Source organism: Molothrus aeneus, chromosome 4 (genome assembly GCF_037042795.1).
Source record: "Molothrus aeneus isolate 106 chromosome 4, BPBGC_Maene_1.0, whole genome shotgun sequence".
Taxonomy (NCBI): Eukaryota; Metazoa; Chordata; class Aves; order Passeriformes; family Icteridae; genus Molothrus; species Molothrus aeneus.
In genome coordinates, this window is record NC_089649.1 from 57,749,446 (window position 1) to 57,775,330 (window position 25,885).

The following is a 25,885-nucleotide window of genomic DNA, read 5'->3' on the forward strand; positions in this document are numbered from 1 at the left end:
TTTAACCATAAGCAGATTTGGTTTGTCATGCCTTGGGTAAGTTCTCTTGAAGCCAAGATGTCTTAAAAATGCTGGAGCTTCACTGTACCTCATCAAGCACTATGGAGAGGCTGGCCAAAAGATCTTGACAGGAAGCATCTGAGCAGTGAGTCAGCTGCCCTCTCGTGTGCTATAGACAGCAGATCTCATAGGTGCAGGTTTGTAATTCCTTGCAATGCTCTGTTGGTGAAAATGAATTCTCAAAATGGAGTATGTTTTAAATAAACCTGAAACAAACAAGCAAAAAATCTTCCATGCATTCATCCTAAACCTGAGCAGCATTCCTTGATCAGTGCTGGCAGTCACTCTCTTGATAGTTGATGGATAAAGCTTCATTGGCATAAAATACTTGAGCAAATATACTGTGTGATCCTCCAAACTTCCTATTAGGACATGTACCTGATGTACCCTTTGCATGCAAACATCTACCCAACCCAGCCCTTTCAGTTTCTTCACTTCCATGAAAAAACCCTTCAGTTTATCATCTATTTTATTTGTTTCAGATTAACTTTATTATCCCAGTAACTACGGAACCACGTCCTTTGGTATTTCCTCCAGGCAGTCGGGGCTCACCTAAAAGCTAATTCTTGTTCATTGCTTTCACACTTGCTTTAAATCCCTCTCCCTTCTTGATTGAAAACTGTTTCGCTCATTACCTATGAACTCAAGGATGGGCAGTGGTTAATATATTGAAAAGGATATTTGTGTGGAGAGATGTGTAGAGTTGAAGGGAAGAAGGAAGAGTGAGGTAGTAAAGTAAGTACTGCTGCTGCCAGTTTAAGGGAAAACACAGATCTCTGAGTATGGTCAGTTGTCCTGTGAAATGGTGTGTTGCAGTCCTCAGTGCAGTAGCACAGCTTACTTTAACTTTCTTAATTACATTATTTATGCTAAGTTACACTTACATTTTTTCTGTTGTTTCTATTAGGATTCTTTTTGGTGATTCATAGTTATGGTTTCAGCTGTGCTTTTTAGTAAGAGGTTTAACTTTTTTCTAGCTGATAGGTAGCATTAAAATAAAGTAATATATATCACATTTGATCCTTTATTTTGTTTTGTTTCTAAAATGAGATACTTTTTTCCATTGAAATGTTACATACACAAGCAAAACTAGGATATAGTTAGTTTAGAATGAGAAATAAAGCTTTTCTTCCAAGTGTTTTATTGCTAGCACTTGGAAAATGTCCTGAAAATCCTGTAAGATTTTACAATAAAAGCTTAAAACTTTGTTTGTATTCAATTGCTTGTATTACTACTAGTTGTTTGGGACATTTCAAGTAGCATCATATCAGTTCTGACATTTCAATCCTGAACCTACAATGGGGCTTATAATCTGAAGAGTGGAACACTATCTTTTTGCTTTTTTTCTTTTTAAGACCAGTTCCTCAAAAGTCCAACTGTTCTATGTTATGTAGAGGACTAATCTTTACAACTACACTTTGAAATTATTTTTGTTATTGTTGTTCTTTGAAAGTAACTTCTTTCTGTATTAATACATATTTTATTTTACTTCCATGGTTTGTATTCAAAATACTTTATTTTCAAAATTGAAAATGAACAGTCTGTAAATGAAAATTCAACTTTTTTGCCAACAGTATGGATTCTGAGTCCCCTAAGTAATGCAACCCCACATACTCTTACTTGCATGCTATGATAGAGGAGCAAGGTAAAAATTAATGATCTATGCTAAATGTTCTTTCAAGTGACTTCCAGTTAGGAATGCTCATTAAAAAAACTTGATAGAGATCTGAATTAATATGTTAGTTACAGATGTACTCGTTTAACATATTTGTGTGCTTATATGAAGTATTTATTATAAGAAAGGTAGATAATTTTGGTTCTTAATATATCTGATGCCTGTGTTTTTTATTTCTAGATCTTCCTCAGAACTGTGATCCTAACATTCCCCTAGTTGCTCAGGAATTAATGAAAAAAATGATCCGTCAGTTTGCGATTGAGTACATTTCAAAAAGTAGCAAAATTCAAGAGAACAGGAATGGTTCATCATTTGAACCAAGTCTGATGTGTAAAAGTATCCAAATGAACCAAACGGAAAACTCCCTTCAGGAAGAACAGGATAGCCCTCTAGACCTCACTGTGAATCGAACTCAAGAACAGAATACTCAGCAAGGTAAATTTCTATATCTGATAATCTGTGTTTTGCTGTCATTTATTTATTTTATGGTGTTTTATTCCCTTGAAAAATAAATGTCCATGTCAAATAGAAACATTTTTCATATTGTGCATTAGCAGATAAGTGTTCTGATTTCTGGGTGCCTGTGTTAAAGAAGTGGCATTGGAATTTTTCAGCTTTGGAATACTGAATCTAAGTCCTCTCTCCTGTGCTGTCACAGGTAACAGTGGTTCAAAATTTTGTTGAAGAAATAGCTGTCGAGAAGCCTGAGAAAAGAGAAAAAGATCCTGGGATTTCATGGGGCAAATGTCATTCAGTCTCTGTCAGCTCTTGAACCTTTGATTCTTTAAATACAGGCTGGTTAGAAAGATGGGAAGAGAAGATTGATCTGGGAGAAAATTTCCTTACTTCATACCTTAATCATTACAGTGCAGCTTTCTTGACTGAGAGTAAAGCTAGAAAAATAGTCTGTCTCACTATCATTTACAAAAAGGAAATAATTTCTTTGCCTCAAGGAATATTGCTATCCAAAACTGATAACAGGATAATCACAAGAGGTTTTGGACTTTGAACTAGATTTGGATTAGCAGCAGTTTTCTGGAAGGGTTGTGACTGTCATGTGCAACTGAAAGCAGTGGCAAAAGCAGCTTTTGTCTTTTACAGATATCAGGGTCTATGTTAATCCTGTAATATTGCAGACCAAAGGGAAAAGTTGACCTGTATGTACCATACTAAAAAAGTATGGTACCATACTAACAAAGTTGAAAGGAGCCAGAACTAAGTTTGTTTGGGTTTTTTGTTTGTTTGTTTATTTTAATATACATTAGCAGATTTGGTATGTATGTACCTAATGATTCAGTCTTTAATTGGAGATCCTTGGGGGCAGGAAGCTCTGATGGATTCCTCATGATAAATATACCTAGTCTAGGTTAAATTTCAAGCATCCTTTCTCTTTGACAGAAAAAAATTAGGAAATACTGGAATTCTTGCTTTTATTCTGTATGGTCAGTGGAAACCAGTTCATGCCAGGGTTTAGTAAATACTTAGTGGTTTAAATCCTGAGAAAACACCTATTGTGGTTGGATGTAATTTTTCGACAGATGAATTACAGATTTAAGAGGTTTATAATTGGCCAGGTTGAAGCGCATTTCTTTTGCAAGAGCAATAAAAAATACTTTCCTGATATCAGGACTATAGCATGTTGCTTACTTCAGCAGCTGATTATTTATAACTAGTCTTAAATGTTCATGAAAGAGCAAAGTCCCCAAAGGCAGGTTCTGGTCATTGCTGAGCCCAAATAAATCTTTGAGGAATGAAAGGGAAGGCAGGAGGTGGGCAGGGCAGCGACAGGAAAAAATTATGCTGCCACCCTTATCTTAAAATCCATTGATCTTTTCTCTAAGAAAAATCTAAAATACAGAGAAATGGAGTTATTTAAATAATCTTTTTATATCGTTGGATTTTTTCTTGTGGTAAGGCTAAATAGCAAGTTTAGAATTGTGCACCTTGGGTGAAATACCTAAATCTAAAATAGTTGCTCAGCACACACAGTGTACAAGTTACACATTGAACTATGTAAGACACTGCAGAGTCTCGGGACTTAGACTGCCATGATTTCTGGAGTGCTTTTTAGATGTTAAAGGTAACATCTTGCTGTTCAGAGGTGAAATTCAGAGATGCTGAAATGAGAAATAATAGTGGAATAAGACTGTAGTTGGAGAAAGGTGGCTTGGACATCTTACCTACCGGGGAAGTTGTATTGTGCTTTCTGTTTTCCATGAATATGTTAATTTTGAGCTATTTTAGCTTTTTATTGTAGTGATGGCAACACGAGCAATTAAGTTCAAGATTTAAAATGTCAGCCTGCTCTTTTTATTTGCATTGTGTTCTAAGTGCAAAGATTAATGAAAAAGTTATTTCAATTAGCTTTTGTCAAGGACTGTATATTATTGCACCCATCTCTCAGTTCTACGCTTTTCCTGAAGACAGCTTGGTTATAATAAAGTGTCATGTGCTTATGGTAGGGAATTATGAAGGTTTTTTAATTGGATTATTTTTGAAATGTAAATTCTCTAACACAGTATTTTTCTTTGGTCTGGAGACTTCTAAAAGCTGTACCATGGTTCCATTCTTAGTTATGTTTTTAAATGTCATGCAACTCTCTTTAGTATTTGCTATTTGTAATTCCTGTTAAAATTTCCAAATGAAGTGGCAGTAGCAGGAGGAAGTTCAGATTGCTTTGATGGATCCTCAGAGTTGAAATCTTTAATTCAAATCCTGTTAAGCAGATAATAATCCAAGTATAAATTCTTTAGGTTCACTTTCTGCCTAGGCAGGTGCTTTGTATTTACAATAGTTATCTTTGAAATGAATGATCTAAATAGCTAAATAGACAATCTTACTCCTTTAGTATGAGAGTGATTCTTGGGCTTGAGAGGCAGAAGTAAACTTTAATTTCCAGATTACTAGAAGCAGTGAGCAGATCCAAGCTAAGTGCTAGCTCAGAACTGAAAGCAGATTCTGCCACTGAAGTTCTCCATTAAAGAAAGCTTCGTACTTTCCTCTGGAGGCCATCTCTGAAGCCAAAAAATCCTTAGGTCTGAGACTTCCAGACCTGATAGCCCTGATATTTTGGGCTTACATGGCAGGACTTTTGTAGCTGGGGAGGGCTGTAGGGTGGCATCTGTGAGAAGCCTCTGTGGATTCCCTGTGCAAGGCTCAGGCAGCTCTGCCACAGACCCACACCAAGCTGAAGGGAGGCACAGGAGCTGGGCTCATGGTGCTGCTGGGAAAGCATGATTAAGAAAGTGTAAAAATGCTGGACAGGCAGAGGGAGGGGTCAGAAACACCACTGGGAGCAGTGAGGTGAGGGAAAGGGGAAGGGAGGTGCTCCAGGCACCAGAGTAGATATTTCCATGGAGCACATGGAAAGGACCATGGTGGAACGTGTGTTCCATTGCGGCCTGTGGAGCAAATACTCATCATGTTGTAGCCTGTGGAAGACTCCACATTGGAGCATCTGGGTGTTTCCTGAAGGTCTGTGGCCTGTTGAGAAGGAGCTGTAAAGAAGAATTGCACTGACTTTAGCCCTCATTTTCAATCTTGCCTTTGCCATCTGGGGATGGGGGGAAATAGATTGGGAATGAAGTTAAGAGCCTGGGAAGAGGTAGGAGTGGGGAAATGCTTTAATTTTTATCTTTTTCTCATTATCCAAATCTATTTTAAATTGCAATAAATTCATTTTCCCCAAGTCTGTTTTGCCTGTAATGGTAATTGCCAAGTGTTTTCCCTGTATTTATCTTGATGATCTTCATCTTATTTCTTCCTGCCCCCCGCTGAGGATGGGGAGTGGTAGAGGGGCTGAGTTGGGGTCTAACTACTGGCCAAGGTGAACCCATTGCACCTCTGGAACTGCAGCATTTGGTACTGAGTATGAGTTTAAGCACTGGCATCCAGGTATGTCCAGCTGACCCCTGACTGGTAATGGAGTCCCAGAGCATCCTCTACTTTGCTCTGCCGGTGCAAGTGTGGTAATTAAGCAGGGTGCTTTCATTCCCATGTGTCTTACTGGTAATGAGGCAATCATTTCATTCAATTAATTAGCAGCAGCTGTCTCCAAAAATACCTGTATCTTGCTCTGTTTTCTAGTCCATGTAACTCTTAAAACTGTCCAGGCCTTGGTAATGAGTGCTCTGTGAAGTGAAACAAAGTCTGGTTTCCATGCACTGCATCTAACAAAAGTGAGGTGTTGCTGTGTGCTTCTGCAATATTGCTTTTCCTCTAAACTAAGCCAGTGAAGAAGCAGCATCCTTACAGAATGAAATGAGTGAGTAAGAAACATAGTTGGAATATCCTGCAGCAACGTATTTCCTTGTGCAGTCATGGGGCTGAGCTCTTTCAGGAATGTTCCTAGCAGCAGCAAATTTTAATGCAGAGGCTTCTTTCACTTGGTAGATACAGGAGGGTTGATAGTTCTCAAGCTTCTAAGCAAAGTGACTTTAAGAGTCAGAAGTAGAAGCAGTACTAATATATAATCTGCAGGTTAAGCTGCACAAGCTTATTCTTGTTTCTGGATTTTCTGGAACCAAGATATCCAAAACCACATGCTGATAATGTGTAAACATAGCCAAAACATGCAAGAAAATTTTCATAATTCCCTTGTTTCATTGAGCCATCATAGACTGGAAGACATCAAAAGATAGCTGGCAGTGTATTGAAGGAATTCAAAACTTTACTGAAAATAAACTTCTTTTTCTTAATATCCTGGTTTTGTATTGAAGGAATTCAAAACTTTACTGAAAATAAACTTCTTTTTCTGAATATCCTGGTTTTACTACATGTATTTGTTCTTCTCTCACAATGGCACAGGGGAGAAAATGGGAAGGGCAGAAAGGAGAGCTTATGGCTTGAGATAAGGACATGGTCATTGCTTTCTACCACTTGCCATCATGGGCTAAACAGACTTTGCTTGGGAAAAATAATTCAAATTATTGCTTATTAATATAAATTAATAGAAACAAGAAGTCATTGAAACACTGCCTTTTATCCCTCCTTTCCCAGGCTCAGCTTCACTCCAGGTCCACTTGTGACCACCACCACCATCAGCCCTGTAGTGCAAGGGGATTGGATGCGGGCTGTCCACAGTCTGTACCTAATGTTTTTTCTCTGCTGCTGGACTTACCTCTGATATTTTCTCATTCTTTTTGTTCCCATTTTTTATGTCCATCTGGCACTTTTCCCCCTTTCTTAAATAAAGTTCTCCAGAGTTTCTGCCCAAGTGGCTGCTGGACTCAGCTGTGTCCTGCAGCAGGTCTGGGACCCAGCCATTTGTGTCGAGCACAGGGCAGCCCCTGGCTTGTCCTCACAGATACTGCCAGGACTGGGCCCTGATCACCCTAGGTATGGCCATATACTTTTCATCTGGCATTCTTTTATGTTACTAAATAGCACTTCAAGTCAAAAAGGGCTACTCAAAGTGGTAGTTAAGAATTAATAAAAAGCTTTGGTTGTTCCTGTTGACAGTTTCCTGAAAACTCTGTGTTCAGAAGCACAGAAAGTAGCCAGCAAAAGGCAAGGCACCATCAGGAAAAGTACTGAAAACAAGACTATTGTCTTGTTGCTACAAAACCCCTTGTCCTGTGGATGGATAAAGTAAAGGGAGAGTTGTTATTTACTAAATCTCACTGTATTAAAACTAGGTAGGACTCTCTGAAAATTCTTAGAGGAAGAGACAGGTAATGGGTAGGTTTTGCTCAACTGTTCTTAAACATCGGAACTGCTGTGACAGGAAGTCATGGGTCACTGGGTTCACAAAGGGCCTTAGATTTCACAGTTAACAGAAACAAGGCTAGAAACTAAAGCTAGAGTAGGCAGGGATAAATCTCTGAGATCCCTAAGCCAACGACAGCAGCTGCTAGGAGAGCAAAGAGCTGCAGGTAGTAGCCAGGCTGATGTGCTCTTCCAGAGTAGGAGTGGAGTGCTCCCCTGCCTTGGAGGCTGAGGACTGAGTAGTGTGGATTATCTGATCTAATAAGACAGCTCATAATAGCTACTTAAAGATTTCCTGAAACCCAGAAAAAAAATCAGTTGAGAAATCAAATACCAGTTGTAGGAACTCAAGGCTGACCTGGTTTCTGTTGCTTCCCCTTCCCCTCCCTGCTTCCCTAATATCACTAGTGTGGAGGAGTTTCAAGTGATTGTGGTCCTGATTATTTTGAAAATGAACTTTGATTACACTTAGTTTCATCTTGGTATTGGTGCACCTGATGATCTTGTGCCTAGAATCAAAGGCCGGAGGTTGAGCCATTGCTTTGAGGATAAGAATAATTCAATTTGCATAGAAATAGCTGCATTAGAAGACCATGAGTAGCAAACCTGAAAAACATCTAAGGCATTTTTCTATATTATCCAATGTTTTATACTTTTTTTAATGAAGAATCAGTTCTTAGTAGTCATGGCTTCACCTAAAGAGTGGAAGTAATTTCATAGCTTTTATTAAAACCACCTTACAGAGTGGTTTTTCTGTACCTGATACAATTCAGTTCCTGTCCAGAATTCTTGCTGTAATACCTGTTTTGATGGATTTGTAAGGGATAATAGAAAGTTCTGGCTCAGTTTAGAGAAGACTATCCCTATCTTGCAAGTAACAAGCTTCCAAGATTCACAGTCCACCTGTAGGATGCCTCTTTGCAAACTTTTTGTGCCTGATGTACTGAAGTGAACATCTCAACTGTGTATATGCATTCATTTCATTAGGTAGGATTTCACTGTGTCTTAGAGCTTTACAGCAAATGCTCTCATTTTCCTAGCAGTTTGAGGTGGGCTTTTGTGAGGGTTGTTTATTGTTGGTTTTGGTGGGGGTTTTTTAGTGGTTTTTTTTTTTTTTTGATTGGTTGGTTTGCTTTTTTTAAAAGTTCAAATGAAATTACTAAAAAAAAAAAATCTGTGGTCCAGTGACTCTATCTGGTATTTTGCATGTGTATCAAATTTCTTCTATGATTCTCTTTACTGGGTATCATCTTCCCATAAAGCATTGTCTTCAGGGAGGTGTCATGTACTTAATGAATTTGAATTTGCTGTGTTGGAAGAACCAAATGTCTTGAACCTTAAATTCCATCAGTTCTGCGCATCCTTTAGATTATTAGATTTAAATTAGATATATTTCCATCCTTTAGAGGCTGAAAATATATCTAATTTTTTTATTCAGGAAGCTGAATTTTCACTACTGTGTTCTTTTAGTAATTTTTCAACTGATTGCTAGCCTGGTGTTGTCAAAGCCAGTTCTGAAAGATTGGGAACAAAAGTTATTTTCATTATGGAATCTTACAAGAGCCTTTGGATTTTGTTGATTTGTTGGGGCTCTTTCTTTTACTAAAAATCTTGCTAGCTGCTACCTTTGCCTAGGTTTTTGGTTTTTGGTGGGTTTTTGGGGGTTTTTTTTGGTAAATTTGTGGAGAGACAATTAGCTTTCTATTGCTTGATAGGTTGTCAACTTTGGAGTAGTTTTTTTCCCAGTGATGTCTTCTAAACTTCTTTGTGATGCCTATGAGTGTCAACTGAAGATGGAGAAAGGGAGAGCACACAAGCACTTAAGAAAGGGAGATTTACTTTGTGCGACTGACAGAGCACAACAGATGAAATCTGTTCCACAGGACTCAGGGACTTTGGGTTGAGCCTGGGTATTCCTGGGTAGGCCAAAATGTCCATGTAGAATTTTTTTGTAGTGTTCTTAATTGGCTTTTTCTTCTGCAATATCAGTGCATCAGGAAGGTTGATTAGCATTAGTCCTTTCTCTGACTTTAAAATTTTGAAAGGAATGTATTCAGATGAAAAGAAGCACCCTTGACAAGGGGCATACTTATATATATTCATCCCCTATTGCTGAGTTATGATGTTACCTTTTCTCTCTTTGACCTCCTTCAAATAGTACAAAAGAGCTGTGGAAGAACAGTCAAAAAGCAGTCCAAAAACAAAAATCTGGATTTGATTCGTATACAGAACTCTATTTCTTTGCATTATTGGTATAAAGGAGAGCTACCCAAACCATTTTCTTGACTTCTTTTTTGACTGTTGGCATTTGGATGCTTCAACCATTGTCTGCATCTGAGGCTGTGGGAAAGTATGTGCAGTTGATTGATGTTTTAGAAATAATAGATACTGAAATAGTAGAAATAAGTACTGAAATAATAGGTACTGAAACATGGAAATGACACTGCAAATGCTATACGGGGTAGTATAAAGCTGATTATAGAGTTGAATGTTGAGCTACGTGTTGAAACTCAAAATTGAATTCGCAGAGCTCAGGCACACAAAACAGCCCAAGTTTGAAACAGAGAACCAAGGAAGAAAGGTATGAAATTAAATATATATTTAGGGGATTTAACTATCATTTAAATGTCATTGATTTTTTTTTAATTAAAAGGAATATTTTAACTGTTAATGTTTTTAAGTACTGATTTTTAAAAAGTAAGTTTTTCTATTCAGTACTTCATAGACTTTAACAGCCAAGTATAAATCTTGAATTTTAACATTTACCAGTGACTTGACAGAGCAAACTCCCACCCCACTTCAGGTTTTTCTTATTTCTAATATTATTGCATATATGTGGAGGTAGCAGGAGGAGTATGTATGGTTAAAGTGTTAGAACTCTGTATTGGGCTTAAGCTCTTTTCCCAGTCAGGGGGAAGTTACTGGATACTGGGAAGTTACCCAGTTACTGGTACCTGCTCATCCAGTAACCTGGTCTGGTGTCATTGCTGACACTGCTTGGAGCAGGAGGTTGGTCTGGGGGGCCTCCTGAGATCCTTATTAGCTTGAATCCTGTAATCCTAGGATTTATGTTAAGTTGAACTTCAGCATCAGAGTTGTGTGTTTGTTTACAGTGAGTAAATATGAATAATAATTGTAATATCAAGTGCATTGTTTTGGTTGCCTTGAAAGTAAAATGTGCAATATAGATACGTGATTTTCAGGAAAGCAGTCATGTTTGGTTAATACAGGTTCTTTTAAATTTTATTTTTTCTAAATGGGTTTACTTTTTATTTTTTCTCAAATTTATAAAGCTTGGTGACAAATCAAATACACAAAATCATTTACTGATGGCTGATACTGTTAATGGAATAAGGTGTCATAAATTTACAAGATAAAGTAGCTGCTTGAAAATTGTGCCATAGGTGAAAATACATTTTCTGACAAAATTTCTGAGATCTTCGTTAAAGCCACTGTTATCATCACTGCTCGTTCTTTGCAGGGGATGGAGTGCTAGATCTCTCTACAAAGAAAAGCGCAAGGTTGGAAGAACCAAAATATGATCCCTTGTGTTCTGAAAACTCAGTGTCTGGGTAAGCAATATTTAGGACTCTCTTTGGCTTATCAAAAAGACAATCCAGGTTTCTCTTCTTTGGCCAGGTTTTATGTTCATAACATACCTGTATATACTGGCACACACATGTGGTTCCTATTTTGCTTTCAAAAGAATTTTTGTCACTCATAAGTGTGTGTCTATGTATATATCATATGTTTCATTTGTCTTTTTTCCTTTTTTTTCTGTTTAAAGAAAAGTTATCAGAACAATCACCAAACTTTAGTTCATGTTACTAAAAATTACATGAAAATTGATTACATAACACAGTAGAAGTAAGAGACTAGTAGAAGAAAATGCAAATAATTATTTTAGAATTTATTTAGGGTATTTCAATTCTGGACAAAAACGACCATGTTAATAATTAGATGCAAAATCTTCTTCAACTAACATGAACAAGTTAAATGACTATTACCTATAATATTCCTTAGTAGAGAGAGAGAGCAAGCGTGTGAGAGAGAGCTCTTAATCATCATACTTGTATTTGCATCATGGTTCTGACTATGGTGTGTGGTGGCAAATGGTTAAATTTCTTTATTCAGCAAGGAAAGCGTTATTGCATCTGCTGAATGCTACCACAAAAGTAGTGAATTGCTTTGTTTTGTTGGATTTTATGATCTTGGCATCCTCCCATCCACTAGCCATAGCAGGACCCTTTTTGTCACCTGTACGTCTTAAAAATAACTTATTGCAAATAGGACTACAGTAGCAGCATTTGTTGAATGATGTAAAAGTGCATTTTATTAATTTGCTGATATGAAAAAGTTTGAAAATGGATGGCTTTGTAATTAGTGAGCTGTAAATAGTGAGTAGAAGTTTTTAAAATTGTCTTATTTTGCGAAAAATGGACTTGATTGTTAACTACAGCACTTTATCCTCTTGTTGTAGAAAGCCTAGTTTTGTGTAAGTCTGGGATGTTTGTGTGTAGTTATGTACTTATTGCTGCAAATTTTCTATAAGGGGGTTGACTCTTTTATTACTTGTTTAGCGGTAACGTCACGTTTCTACTAACAAAAACTCCTTTAGGATTTGGGTATTTAACAGAACGTTAATTGTATAATTAAAATTATAACAGTGTTGCTCTGCAAGCATGTGAACAAGGGGATATAGCAAGCACATGAGACTATTACCAAATACTGAGCTAGGATATAAAGTTCTTGGAAGGGCTGCTGTAGAAGCCACGGTATGATTTTTGACACACTGTCCTACCAGAACTGTAACATTTTGCTAGGATAATCATTTAACTACCACATCTCAAAGGCTAAAAAGTATCAGAAGCAGTGATGTTACCGAAGCAAGGAGTATAATAAAGGAGTGGACCCTTCCCTTCCATAGCTGTGTGAGAGTCTCTCATACATCAGTTTACCATCGTTTCATTCCATCCATCCAGGAGACTACACAGAAACAGAGAGGACTATGTGGAAAGAAGTGCTGAGTTTGCAGATGGTTTGCTCTCAAAAGCTTTGAAAGACATTCAGTCTGGAGCACTGGACATAAATAAAGCAGGCATACTTTATGGCATACCTCAAAAAACTTTACTTCTCCACTTAGAAGCCTTACCAGCAGGAAAGCCTGCACCTTTTAAAAATAAAACTCGAGATTTCAATGATAGTTATTCATTTAAAGACAGTAAAGAAACTTGTGCAGTCCTACAAAAAGTAGCCTTGTGGGCAAGAGCTCAAGCAGAGCGCACAGAAAAAAGTAAACTCAGTCTACTTGAAACCTCAGAATTAAAATTCCCAACAGCTTCCAGTTACCTCCACCAGTTAACTCTACAGAGAATGGTCACTCAGTTTAAAGAAAAAAGTGAAAATCTACAATATGAAACTTCAAGTCCCACTGTACAATTAAAAATTCCTCAGCTAAGAATAAGTTCTGTGTCCAAACCACAGTCTGATACTGCTGGTCTTCTGGATGTTATGTACCACGTTTCTAAAACTTCCTCAGTCTTAGACGGATCAGCTCTTCAAAAATTGAAAAATATCCTCCCTAAACAGAACAAAATTGAATGTTCTGGACCTGTAACTCACTCAAGTGTTGACTCCTACTTTCTGCATGGGGACCTCTCTCCTTTGTGTCTTAATGCTAAGAATGGGACAGTAGATGGAACCTCAGAAAATACAGAAGATAGTTTGGATCGTAAAGATAATAAGCAACCAAGGAAAAAACGTGGCCGCTATCGGCAGTATGACCATGAAATAATGGAAGAAGCAATTGCAATGGTAATGAGTGGGAAAATGAGTGTTTCCAAAGCACAAGGAATTTATGGGGTACCTCACAGCACTTTAGAATATAAAGTAAAAGAAAGATCTGGAACATTGAAGACTCCACCGAAGAAGAAACTCCGTTTACCAGATACTGGCTTATTTAATATGACAGATTCAGGGACTGGCAGCTGCAAAAATAGTAGCAAGCCTGTGTAGAATAATTGTTAGCAAATTGTTTTGTGTGTGTGTATGTATGTCTGTATACACACACTATGTGAGAAATACATATGCTCACTCTGACAGAAGACATGAAATTATACAGTTCAAAAACCACATACATGCCTTTTGAAAAATAGTTTTATTCAGGGTTTTCACTGTGGACAGAATTATAGAGTTGCTCACTTAATTCTGATAGTGTGTATTTAATATAATCCATGTATAAATAGGTGAAAAGATTCAGGTTTTATTTAGTAGTCACTAGCATAAAGATGTTTTGGGAAAACAAGTATTTGTCATGTGAAGCATAATTTTTAATTGGTGGAGAACCACTTTACCCATTCAATTATCCATCTTATTATGGAAATACACAACCAAGGGTTAGCAGACTTTTATAGTTCACAGAATACTTGCAATAAATTGTAAGTAACTCAGATTATACACAGCAAGGGATTTAAAAAAAAAGATAGTTCCTCACAAGGAAGTGAATTTGTGAAGTATTAGTAGGATATAGTACATTCTGTGAAAGAAAAAAAGTTCGTTATTTAAATATCCAATACAAGTAAGAAAAACATTTCATTACAAAAATGTGTGTTTAGCAGGCATAAACTGCATTTTTTTATCATTTTAAGAAAATTTTGTTGTTGGTTTAGAAAGAAATTGGTGTTTACAAAGTGTACACTTATGAAATCTGAGAAATTACTGTAGTTATAGAATTATTAAATATGAAATAAGATGGAATACTAAGAGCATAAAATAATTTAAACTTTAACATAATTTTCTTTTTTAGTTTGATAATTAAGGTAACTTGTAAGGTTTAAAAAGAAAGTTGGAATGCAACTTAGAGCATGTTCATACTGTGCACAGAATGAGCTTGAGAATGGTTTGGGTTTGTTTGTTTTTTTGTTTAAACGTGCTGGTTAGTTGATGTTATGACTACTTAAAATTTATTTAAGGATTGTGTCACACTCCTATTGAAAAACCTCACTGTAACTGTAATGTATTTGCTGCTGTGACATTTCAAAACATTTTCAGTTTATCAAAATGAATACCAAGTTACATTATCATCTTGCTAATAACCAAATTTGCAGTTCAGGGTCTTGATAGAAATACAAATATGAAACAGTGAAGCTGTTTTGAACTTTCAATAATATAAATTCTTTATAAATTTGGTAGTTAGAAGTTAGACAGTTCCTTTTAAATACGTAACTTTTAATAGAATTTAAGGGAGACCAATTACCTTCATATTGCAGTTTTTACATGAATTTCAAAGTATTCACATTGGACTTTTTATCACACTTAATTTTTTTATGTAATATGAAAATTATATGTCTACGTATGAATGGGGGCTTGCTTCATACATTCACTACTGTACATCAATGCCCTTTTCCTATCAATATGTAATTTTTTCTCTATGTATCTAATTTGGCATAAAAAAAAGACTCTCCAACTTTTATACACATGGTGCACATGCACATGTTTTTTTCCCCACTTAAATTTCCATGTGTATGGGTTAATTGTAGAAATTAAATGGGACATTAGATACATATGGGCCACATCAGGTAATTTCATTCATAGATAGACTTGCCATTAAATTCAGTGGAGAGCATACTGCAATACTGGTGGCAAAATCCAGCCCACATCTATTAACACTACTAAAAAATGGCAACATCCACTTTAGAACAGAATAATCCTTTGAAACTGCACAACCAGTATCTCAGTTCCTTGGTCTCTCAGATCTATATTGAATCTTCTTCAGTCATTAAGGTTTACTTGCATATTACAGAATGAATCTCTCAGGCACATGATGATTCTTGGGGTGTCCTGTGCAGGGTCAGGAGTTGGACTCAGTGATCCTGGTGGGTCCCTTCCAACTCAGCTTAATCTGTGATTCTATGATTTTAAGCAGAACTGTACCTGGTAAGGAGTTTGCAGAACAGCAGATGTCAGGGTCATCTTTCATTTTAAAAGAATTAAGCCATATTTTGTGAGGGCCAGAAGGATTAATTTGTGAATAAATCCCCAGTGAAAAATGCAGCTGAAAAAACTGCATTAAAAGTTTCAACATCTGTCTTTATACAGTTTTACTTGCAAAAATCTGGGGCTTCAATGCATTGCCTAATATTTGTACCATACTGATGTTTTCTACTCCTCAGACATTGTTAGAAATTTGAGTCAGAACTTTATATTGAAGGCAAGTGACAGTACTCTTTTTATATCATTTAAAAGATGACCTGACCAAAAATTTAACAGGATTCATAAAATCAGGGATCATTTTACTATTGACTTAACAGTACTCAGTAGTTTTGTATGTAATATTATAATTAATTTTCAACATTTTAGTACTTGTATTTATTTTTTGGTCAGAAATAGTAATTAAAATATTTTTTGATAGTTTATAGATGATACTCAACCTGTAAGTGTTTAAAGAACAGAATTATTTGTTTCTAATTATTAGGCTAACATTTTAATTACACAACTAAGGAAAGGCAGGGAAATGTGTAAATTCTCCTCCCCCAATCCCTATGTATTTCATTAATGTCATTTAAATTATACATTTTGAACTGTTTTATAAATTCAGTTACCAGTCACTACTTAGTAATTGACAATTTCTGAAAATTCCTGTTTCAGCAGAATTTTAAATGAAGGCGAAAGCAAGCCCTACATGCTTTCTACTTATTTGAATGTTTCTCAAGTATTTTATATTAAAAAACAGTGCCTCTGTTTTTAGAACTACTGCTCAGTAAAGTTGTTTAAACCATTTCTGGTAGCTAATGACAATTTTATATTAAATTGTATATTAACTTTAGTGAGACTGATTTTTTTAGTTGTTTACAGTACAAATACTTGTATTTGTTTTTTAATTGCAGTATTTCCATTGTCGCAGTAATTTAGTAAAACTCTGTGGCTGCCTTGATTTTTGACAGATTTTTGTTAACAACTGATTTTTAGGCAATTAGTTATATTTATGCATAAATCAATTGCACTATAATTCATGAATTATTTATTACAATATTTTCTAATGAATTCCATGTATTTGTCTTGTGTTGTAAATGTACTGTAATTCTGTTTCTTCTTTGTGTTGTTATATTCCTAAATCTGATTGTATGAATTTAATTGTTTAGTTAACGTGTTTCTACGTTGTAATTTGTAGTAAAGCACTTCAATGCTTTTGCACATAAATTTACAACACTGATGTGTGATTGATTTGCTCATTCAGTAAAAAAAAAAAGAAAGAAACAAAAACCTGTACACTGACTTATTTGACTTATTCTTGAGGCACAAGTTGATTAGCAGTGGCATAATACCAAGAACTGTACAAATTAAGCTCATAATGACTAATTTGCTATGAGAATTTTATCAGAAAGTAGCTTTAAGGAAGGATGTTTTCTTTTCTCTGAATTGATTAATTACTAATGAGAACAAAACCAGAAAATTATTTTTCTAACACCCCCCTTAGTTAGCAGCTAAAAATTACAAATAGTATAGTTTTTTTGAGATACTTATTTACTTAATAAAGTTAGAAAACACCCATTTTTGTAAGACAGATTTGTATTTCTATAGTAATTCCATTCTGTTTGTATGAGTACTTGAAACTATGTTCTGTTCCAGTTTTGTTGCTGTTCCTGGTCTGTACAGATCTTGCTAGAGTGCTCTATCTTCTCTCTGGCTGAGACAACAAGGGAAGGTTCTCTTTTGGGAGTCCTCTCATAGAGCTCTTCCCTGATAGTTTTGAGTTTTAGTGGAGGAGGCCAAGTTTTACTTCTTTATATGTAAATTAATACACTGAAAGTCTGGGAATTAACCTTATCACATTGTTGCCTTTGTGCCATTTTTGGACTCTAGTCAATCCCCACTCCATGTTATTAAGTGCCCCTATCTGCCAGAAGGGAAACATCATTCCATGCTTGACCTTGGTCCTGAAGGTGCCAGAGTAGCAGCATATTGATCCTCTCACCTCTCAACCCCTCAGTTTCCTGCCCACTCTCTCCTGCCATCTTTCTGTGTGTGGTTCGGAGGAAGTGTGCAGTTTGTCAAAGTGATAGGTCTTCCTTCTATGAAATTATTGCTTAAGCCTTTTATCCTGAGGATAGGCTAAACTACAGTGTGACAACACAAATTTAAAGAGATATAGGAAGGTATTACAGGAAACCGAAGAATAATTATAATAGTTCTATTGAAAAGCTACTAAAAATCAGTATGTTTAAATATATTTACATCTGTACAGGGAGATACTTCAAGGAAAATGTGTTGCTTTAATGCTTGAATTTGTTTGTGTAATAAGCTCTGCTCCCAAGTGGTGGCTGAGTAAGGGCTCCATGTGTCTGTAGGAACTCAGAAGATCGATCACAATAGAATAGATGAAAGTTGTCTGTTATCTGTCAGCTTTAGAAACTAACTCACGTTAAAGGAAAGCAGATTATAGATGTCACACAAGGGTGGGTAATCAGGAAAGAAATTGTTTTAGAATGTCTGTGATAGTCAGAATATTGCTTTATACAACAAATTGATCTTCACATAGCAAATTCAAGAGTTTTGAGGCCTGTGGATGATTTGGTCACTCCCTTTGAGAAGATTGTAAGGCTCCAGAAGTTTCTTCCACCAGTGAACAGATTTTAAATAGCAGTTATGGATACAGGTCCTCTATAGTTCAAGCTTTCCAGTGAAGCTGTAGACACACCTTGCAAGTCTAGACCGATAGAAAGGTACTAGTTTAAAAATTCAATCTAAAAAAGAGTCTGCTGTAGCTGTCTTTTTAGCAAATTAATACTTAACAAATTTACTCTGGTTTACAAACAGAATATGGAAGATGGAGGCCTAGTGGCATGTTGATTTTTTTTTTTTTTTAATCTGGCCTTTCAAAACATTAATTAAAATCATGGTGGTGGGGAGGGCAATTACCTTTTATCCTTAATGGTACTATTAGAATGAGCTTTCTTTTTACAAGTGTAGTGATTTTGATACCTTGTGACTCCTGAATTTGTTGGAGTAACAGACCTTTCTCAGTGTAGTGGCATTTCAAAAAGAGTGGGTTTTGTTTTAGATTGCAAGTGCAAAGAGGTTTTGGTTTTTTTCTTTTTAAGACTTAATCATTTCAGATTAAATATTATCTCAACTTCAACTAATACCATCACAATTATCTTACACCTTTATGAGTTAGTATCTAGATGCCTGATTTTGAATGTATACCATTTCATACTGAATATTACAGGAGAAGGAAAAAAACATGAAGAATTATTATGCACAGTTGGCTGGTTTTAAGCTCTAAACTTTAAAATATGTCTAGAACAATAAAAATACAAGTTTGCATCCGGTAAGAAACTTGAAGCTAGAAGTTATTGATGCTTATAACTTTGGGTAGGACTTAATTAATGAATAGGTAACTATATTTAAATATAGCACATTAAATTTTAAATACGTTTGTTCATTGATCAGTACAGTTGTAAAAAAAAAAACAGAATGAAAATTTTTTGAAGTACAGGCTTAAATACAAAAAAATTACAGGGGATAATAACAGGGAAAAAAGTTAGTGTCATGTTCAGAGTTTGGTGATATGTTTAAACTATACATACTTTTCTAAAACAGAATTCTTCCAACATTTTTTGCTCATGCAATTGGTTTCAGTAAAACATTTGAATTAGGTGTTAACTATCTCTTGATAGTTGCTATCCAGCATAAGGATTTTGTATTTAATTGAAGAAATACCTGTATTAATTTCTACCATGGAAAATTTTCAGCTTTTCAGTATAAATGATTGATTAGGTAAGTAGTGACATTAGTTTTAATAATTTATAAGAAATTGATTAATAGTTAAAGTAGTATTTTTTAAGTTTTTTTTTAGTTAATGCATTTGAGAAGAACTGCTCAGCAGTCCTTCAATATAGGCCTACCCTGTTTTAAGGATATTTAAAGGATATTAGCTTTTATCTTGGAAATTACTTATTCCAGTGGTGATAATCTCTTTTTCTGTTTAAGGAATCTGTGTGTGTGTACACACATGTGTGTTTAATATATTGTAATGAAGAGTTTGTGATGCACCACTGCAATATTTTTAAAACTGAAAGGGAAAATTTTACCTGCAAAGAGCACTAGGCTATTTTTTCCATTTTCTTTTAGCTTGTTAAGTGTTCTTTAAATATAGAAATTAAAATGTCTTTAGAAATACCTTGAAGTATATCCTGAAGAGCACTCAGTACACTTGAGTATTTAAATATCAAAGACTGGGATTCAGGAGAGATGGATCCATTCTTTCCTTTGCCACAACCTTGAACCTTACTCATTTACCTCCTCTGTGCCCCAGTTAATGAAACGAGAGTAATACCAAGCTTGCCAAGTTTTTGGTGAGGTTTTCTTTCATTAATAGTTAAGATAGTTTGAAATACCAGAAAGTTAACATTGTTGTAATTGTAGTTAGGTTCAAGAAGCTGTATTGCAAATTTTTTTTTTGCCTTTAATTTTTTCATGATTATTTTTCTTAATGGTAGTGTAGTGCTGTCACTGATAAGATGCACATCATTGCTAGTGACACTTGCAGGTATGATTGAATACTGCAAATAGACCAGAACTGTTTTGTAAACGTCAGGTTTTTAGGCTTGAGTTTAACCATTATAACAAACATTAGATGTGGTGTTTTACTGTAATTTATATTTTGTTTTGATTTGTTTTCATTTTCAGTTCAAGCTCAACAGCTGATGCAAATTCAGAGGAAACAGCTAATTTGGAAAAAGGAAAATCAACATTAAACAAAGTTTTGGAGTCTTTTTGTTCATATCACTGGCAACAGACTTTGGCTATGTTAAAATTCCTATTACAGGATGAAAATGTTCCTATAGTTTGCAGTTGCAAGCAAACACATTTGGTCCACTCTGAAACTCCCAGTTCCCTTACTGAAGAGGATGTTCACGTTCCATTTTGCAGTTGCAATGGACACATGCTGACAAAAAGGTGTTGTTTACAAAATCAAAGGCCAAACACTTGTTTACCACCTCTGTCTGTTTGTATTAAAGATTTCCATTCTTTGTCTTGCCAAGCTGTAGCAATTGGATGTATTAAGACAATGGTGAACAAAACATGTAGTTCTCCTAAGTATTGTGCTGACCAGTTGCAAAATTATAACAGGCATTCTGTGAAAGCAGCAGCATGTACATATTCAGCTAAGGACTGTGACCTCTTAAGCAGCATTAAAAATTCAAACAGATCCCGCAGTCCATCGCCACCTCCACTATCGCCTGTACACAGTAAAGAATTTGAATTGTCAGAAGGAATGGTTATGGACTTTCCAACTTTAGACAACAACAAGCTTGAAATATCCATCAACCAGCCTCCATCCCTCTTGCCAGCTGAAGGAAGCAAGGGAGAGTTTGAGTATGAGGGTAAAACATGCAAAGGAAGAGAGATTGATTATTCAGATGGAGCACTGGGATCAGCGGACCAGGAAAGCAATGATGGTTGTATGAACTCTGAGAAAGGTGAACATTCTGCCATTTTTCAAGATTTAATGGACCGCATTAATGAGAAGTTGAAATCAATAGACACTACAGATCTAGCCACAAATCTTGTAAAACTTTCTAGCAGTGACAGGGCACCAGAAAATGATGTCAAATTAGGAGACTTCATAACTTCTCTTTTGCATAATGCTAAGGCAAGTGATTACAGCTTTATGGAATTACTTCGCCAGCATGATAAACAAGTGGAAAATAAAATTATTCAGACAAGATTTCGCAAGCGTCAGGAAACTTTATTTGCAACGTATAATTCTCCTGACTCACCAGTCATTCGACGACAGACCTTGCAAATCAAGAGGGAGCTTGCAAGCCTTGATGAAACTCTTGTACGAAAAAAGTCAATTTCTGAGAGAAATGCAAAGAAATCTACAAAAAAAATTGATAAAATGCATCCAAATAAAAGACATACTTTTACTGTAATAGAAGATGAGACTTTGCAACATCTTGGAAGCAGTCCATGTGTGAACTGCCAAACCAAACCAATGTGCTTTCCAGTACACCAAACAGAGTCTTTCAATCTACCTCTTACTAATTTTCAGACCAGCTCCAGCTTTTTAGTTCTTTCGGAAAACAGTGCTATTGCAGCCAGCCAGGCAAAACTCCCAAATACACAAGGAGACTGTGCAACCTTGAAAGAGACTGGTCCGATTCCTCTGAAGGATGAGAGTAATGAAATCTTGGGTAGAACTAAACGTAACATTGTGCCTCCTGGGTGGTACTCTGTGTATGTAACAAACAATATCATGTTTAGAAAGTCATCCAGTACAAAAAAGTCATTGAAAAGTCTGGAAAAAATGAGAATAAGTAAAAATCTTCATGCCGAAAGATGCAGTGACATAAATATAAGCAAAATTGTGAGAGACACAAATCTGCAAGTTGTTGTGGAGCGTTTAGAAGATACAATAAGCTTATCCAGAAAGACTAGCAACTCATTGTTGGATAGTTACAAAATAAGCCAAAAATTAAAAGATAATGCTTATGAACAGGTTATGAACCCTGCTACTAGAAGGGGCTTACCTTTCACTCTGAGCGAAATGGGATGCACAGGACAAACCTTCCTTCCACATTCACATGTGCCAAGCAGCAGTAAAATCAAAGCAATTTGTGTTGCATCAAACACACAAGAAACTGTTATAGATCAAGAAATTAATGACAGCCTTTTGAAATCTCTGACCTTTAATTCAAGCAGTTCAGCTTCCAGTAATGGGGACTTGCATGTCACTTCTGAAGCCAGGGAGATCCCATCTCCCTTAAACTACTCTAGTCCTATTAAGCTTATGTTTGTCTCAGAAGTTAACAGTCATGAAGGAGTCAAATACACGTTAACATCTGCAGCTGCGTCTTCTAAGGAAAGCACAGATCTTTGTTTGTTTCAGGGGCACACAAACGCTTTGTTAGATAAACAGGCCACCGGTGACCTTTCTCATGCAGTCTGTGTCAAGGGTTGTGATTGCAGTGAAAATGATACTAAGGAGAGGTCAAGCTGCATTTATGCGGAAGCTGCTACAAGCTCTTGTCCAGTTGGTCAAATCAACATAAATGACTCAAAAAAAAATGATGAAGTTGTGGAGAAATCAAGCAGTAGCAGTGAATTAGTTTTCAAAAGAAAACCTGGTAGACCAAAGAAAATAGGTCCTCAGGTAGTTAAGCAGGTTAAGAGACCCATTGGACGGCCTCCTAAACCAAAAGTAGACATGAGTGGAAGCACAAAACCTAGACCTGAACTTAGCTGTGGTGGTAAAAGCATCAAGTCTGATGCAGCAGCAATGGAAGAAGTTAGCAGCAACAAAAATATTACTGTGACAGTTGTTTTTGGAAGGTCAAGAAGAACTAAGAGACACGTTTCTGAAGGTAATCTAAATCTTATCAGCATTCTGCCCACACAACATATTGATTCTAATTTTGCCAATGATCCCAGCAAAGCAAGGCACAATGCAGAAACTGGAAATGCTTTGACTGAAACAGTAAAAGCCTTCCAGAATCCTTCTGCTGAAAAGGAGGTCTCTGGTTATGACTATGTCAGGCCTATCAAGGGTAATCTGGCATCAGCACATCCTTGCAGCAATGTTATACAGCAGATTAAGAAACCATTAACCACTGTTCGAAAACCTGGCAGGCCAGCAAAAGTGAAAATTTCCGGCATATCAGTGACTGTCAGCAGACTTTCACCTCAGGAAAGAAAAGTGAGCATCAGCAATGGTTTGCCTCCTTTACAACAGCAGAATGTATTAGAAAAAAACATACCACCGGAGAGAAAAAATCAACTGTGCAATAATATGGGTCAAGTAAAGAACATGCAGAAAGATTCGAGAGAGGATGGGTCACACAATGTTGCTACAACAGTGTCAAGAAAACATGAAATTCCATCGAGACACTCTGCTAGAGACAGAAAACCTTCACTGCATTTTTTGCATTCATTAGCATCTTCTAGTCCATTTACTTGTAGAAGTGCCTTACTACATAAATCTTACAAACTCCATTTGAAAAAAGCTAAAGAGCGAAAGGAAAAACTTACACAATCCAATCAGTGCACAGAATCCAGAGATACCTCAGAACAGAGAAATCCAGGAAATGCTAAAAAGGATCTTAAGGATGGTGGATTCGGGCCCATTAGTGAGGTATCATCAGATCCCATTTTTTCGTCAAATCCTTCTCTCAGGTGGTGGCCTACTTCCACTTCAAGTGACACCTTGTTGGAAGAACTAAACAATAGATTTGAACAGATGACTAATACCTGGTTGAGAGTGGGGGGAAGTGAGTTTGACAAATGTGTATGTGAAAAAAGGGACCCCATTGAACGAGACTGTAGTACCGAAATGTCAGACCCTTTAGACTCCTGCCTTGTAGGACTTGAAACATCACCTATAAAAATGCTGTTCCAGAAAAAGTGTAATATGAATGAACTCTGCACCTGGTTTATGCAAACTACAGAAACACAGTCTCTCTCTCTTGTGAGAAAGGCAAATGCTCGCAATCCCTTAGAGGTAGTTAGTACTAAAGAGATAAAGATGGAAACGAAACAATCTGATCCTAGCACTTGCCCTTTCAGAAAGCACTTTAAAAAGTTTGCACTATCCTCCCCTTCAAAACCAGCAGGGAAATTGCAAATGTTACATAACATGGTGAGGTCTCCAGTCTTAAGCATGAAAAGTAATTTCACTTTAGCCAGATTAAAAAGAAATGAATTTAAGAAGTTGCAGCATGATAGGTGGGGACAAACAAAAAAGCTCTATAATCAGGCTCCTGGAGGCTGGAAATCAAAAAGGAAAAATCTGCAGTTATTTTGCCAAAGCCAATTGTTTAAGAGTACAAGTGGGGAAACCAATGATGAAACATCCAAGCTGCAGGAGAAAAATACAGTAGAAATCCAGCCCACTCAGACTTTGGTAGAGTCTCAGAATAGCCTCTTGCCAACTGAAAATGAAACCAGAGATGCATTTGTTGAACAGATGATGGGATCGTCTGACTTTAACCCACATCCTGGTTTAGCAAATATACTTAAGTCACATTCAGAGGCAAATGGAACAATTCATTGCCAGCAAAATGTTAGAAAAGAACAAAGCCAAGATAAACTGTTTCAAAATACTTGGAAAGCCAAAACCTTTAAAGACTGTAGGATATTTCTGAGAAAGATCAACCATATTGAGCAGCACAATTCATTTAAGTTCAATAATGTCATTTATTCTCCTGAAGCTGTCGACAGTAAAAGCACTCAGGCCTTTATGGAAGAAAAAAGACATCCTCTTTTAAGGTCCCATTCTACTAAACAAAATACATTAAAGAAACAAGAAAATGAAATGGAAACATCTGAAGGATCTAATTCTTCTAAAGTGATTGAAAAGCTGGATGGCCAGTTTCACAGCAGAAAATTAAGTAGTGGTGTAAACCAGGACGATAATCCTGCTGGTAGTTCTGAAGGTCTTGATAGAATAAACAAAAGAAAAAGTCCACAATGGGAGACCACTGATACAAATTTAAGAAAAAGGCATAAGAGACAATCATGCAGTAGTGGACAAATGGCACCTTATTACCCAAAGTACCAAGTAGGTAAGTTCTTGTTCCCCACTTCATCTTAAAATTGAAATCCTAAAGAATTGGAGAAGTCAAACAACTAAGCACTTTTTTGTTTATTGCATGTTACTCATTTTAATTTCAGACAAGTCATGAAATCAAACATTGCATAACATCAGAATAATTCAGAAAGTGCAATTTTAAATGTTTATAACGTTTTGCACTATTCTTTCAGCTCTGATAAGCTAACCGATATAGTTTAGACAGACAAGAAGTTCTGACATTCTGTAGTCAGTCACAGCTGGCTATTGACTTCAAAAGGAGCAGAATTTCATTCCATTATGTAGTTTCTCATAGTGTGAGGAGGAATAAACTATAAAATAAAGCATAAATTCAGTGTATTAGCATATAGCTGGTTTTAAAAAAATCTCATTGGATGATTACTGTTACAAATCAATCATAGTTTTGTAATTTTACAGTAAAAGATAGTATTTTGTACTTCTGAAAATTATTTAGTCAGAGACCCATTTTAGTATCCTTTCCATGCCAAGTGAAATCTGCTGACTCTAATCTGCTGACTCACTGAATCCTTACACAACAATTTAAAATGCAAAATTATTTTTCACAAGAACGATATACAGTTACTCTGCTAAATACTTTGGCTTGGAATTTTTTAGGCTAGTGTGAAATTAAATCATTTTTTCAAGATAGGTATTTATAAATACATTGTAATACAACTGTGATCTCAAAAAGGCCATTATATTACTTAGAAAGAGGGCACATTTGTTTCTAATGATTTCTTCTGTTGGGTGAAGAGATATCCTTAAACAGAAGTCTTAACTAATTTCAACAAAATTGCTAAGGTGTGAAATCCTCGCCAAGCAAAACACAACTCCTGCAATGTGATTTAAGT

At 36.1% G+C, this 25,885-nt stretch overlaps 1 protein-coding gene across 6 annotated transcripts in view; it reads left to right on the forward strand.

The window, feature by feature from the left end:
- The window catches only part of LCORL (ligand dependent nuclear receptor corepressor like), a 79,702-nt gene that overhangs the window by 37,485 nt on the left and 16,332 nt on the right, over window positions 1-25,885 (forward strand). For 2 of the 6 annotated variants that reach the window (XM_066548573.1, XM_066548574.1), the window contains exons 5-6: window positions 1,916-2,170; window positions 10,923-11,013. In XM_066548573.1, the coding sequence (XP_066404670.1) occupies window positions 1,916-2,170; window positions 10,923-11,013 (346 nt within the window). Of the gene's footprint in view, window positions 1-1,915; window positions 2,171-10,922; window positions 11,014-12,423; window positions 16,709-20,137; window positions 25,009-25,885 lie in introns of those variants that run through there. The other 4 variants (XM_066548575.1, XM_066548572.1, XM_066548576.1 and 1 more) reach the window with 4 other exon arrangements.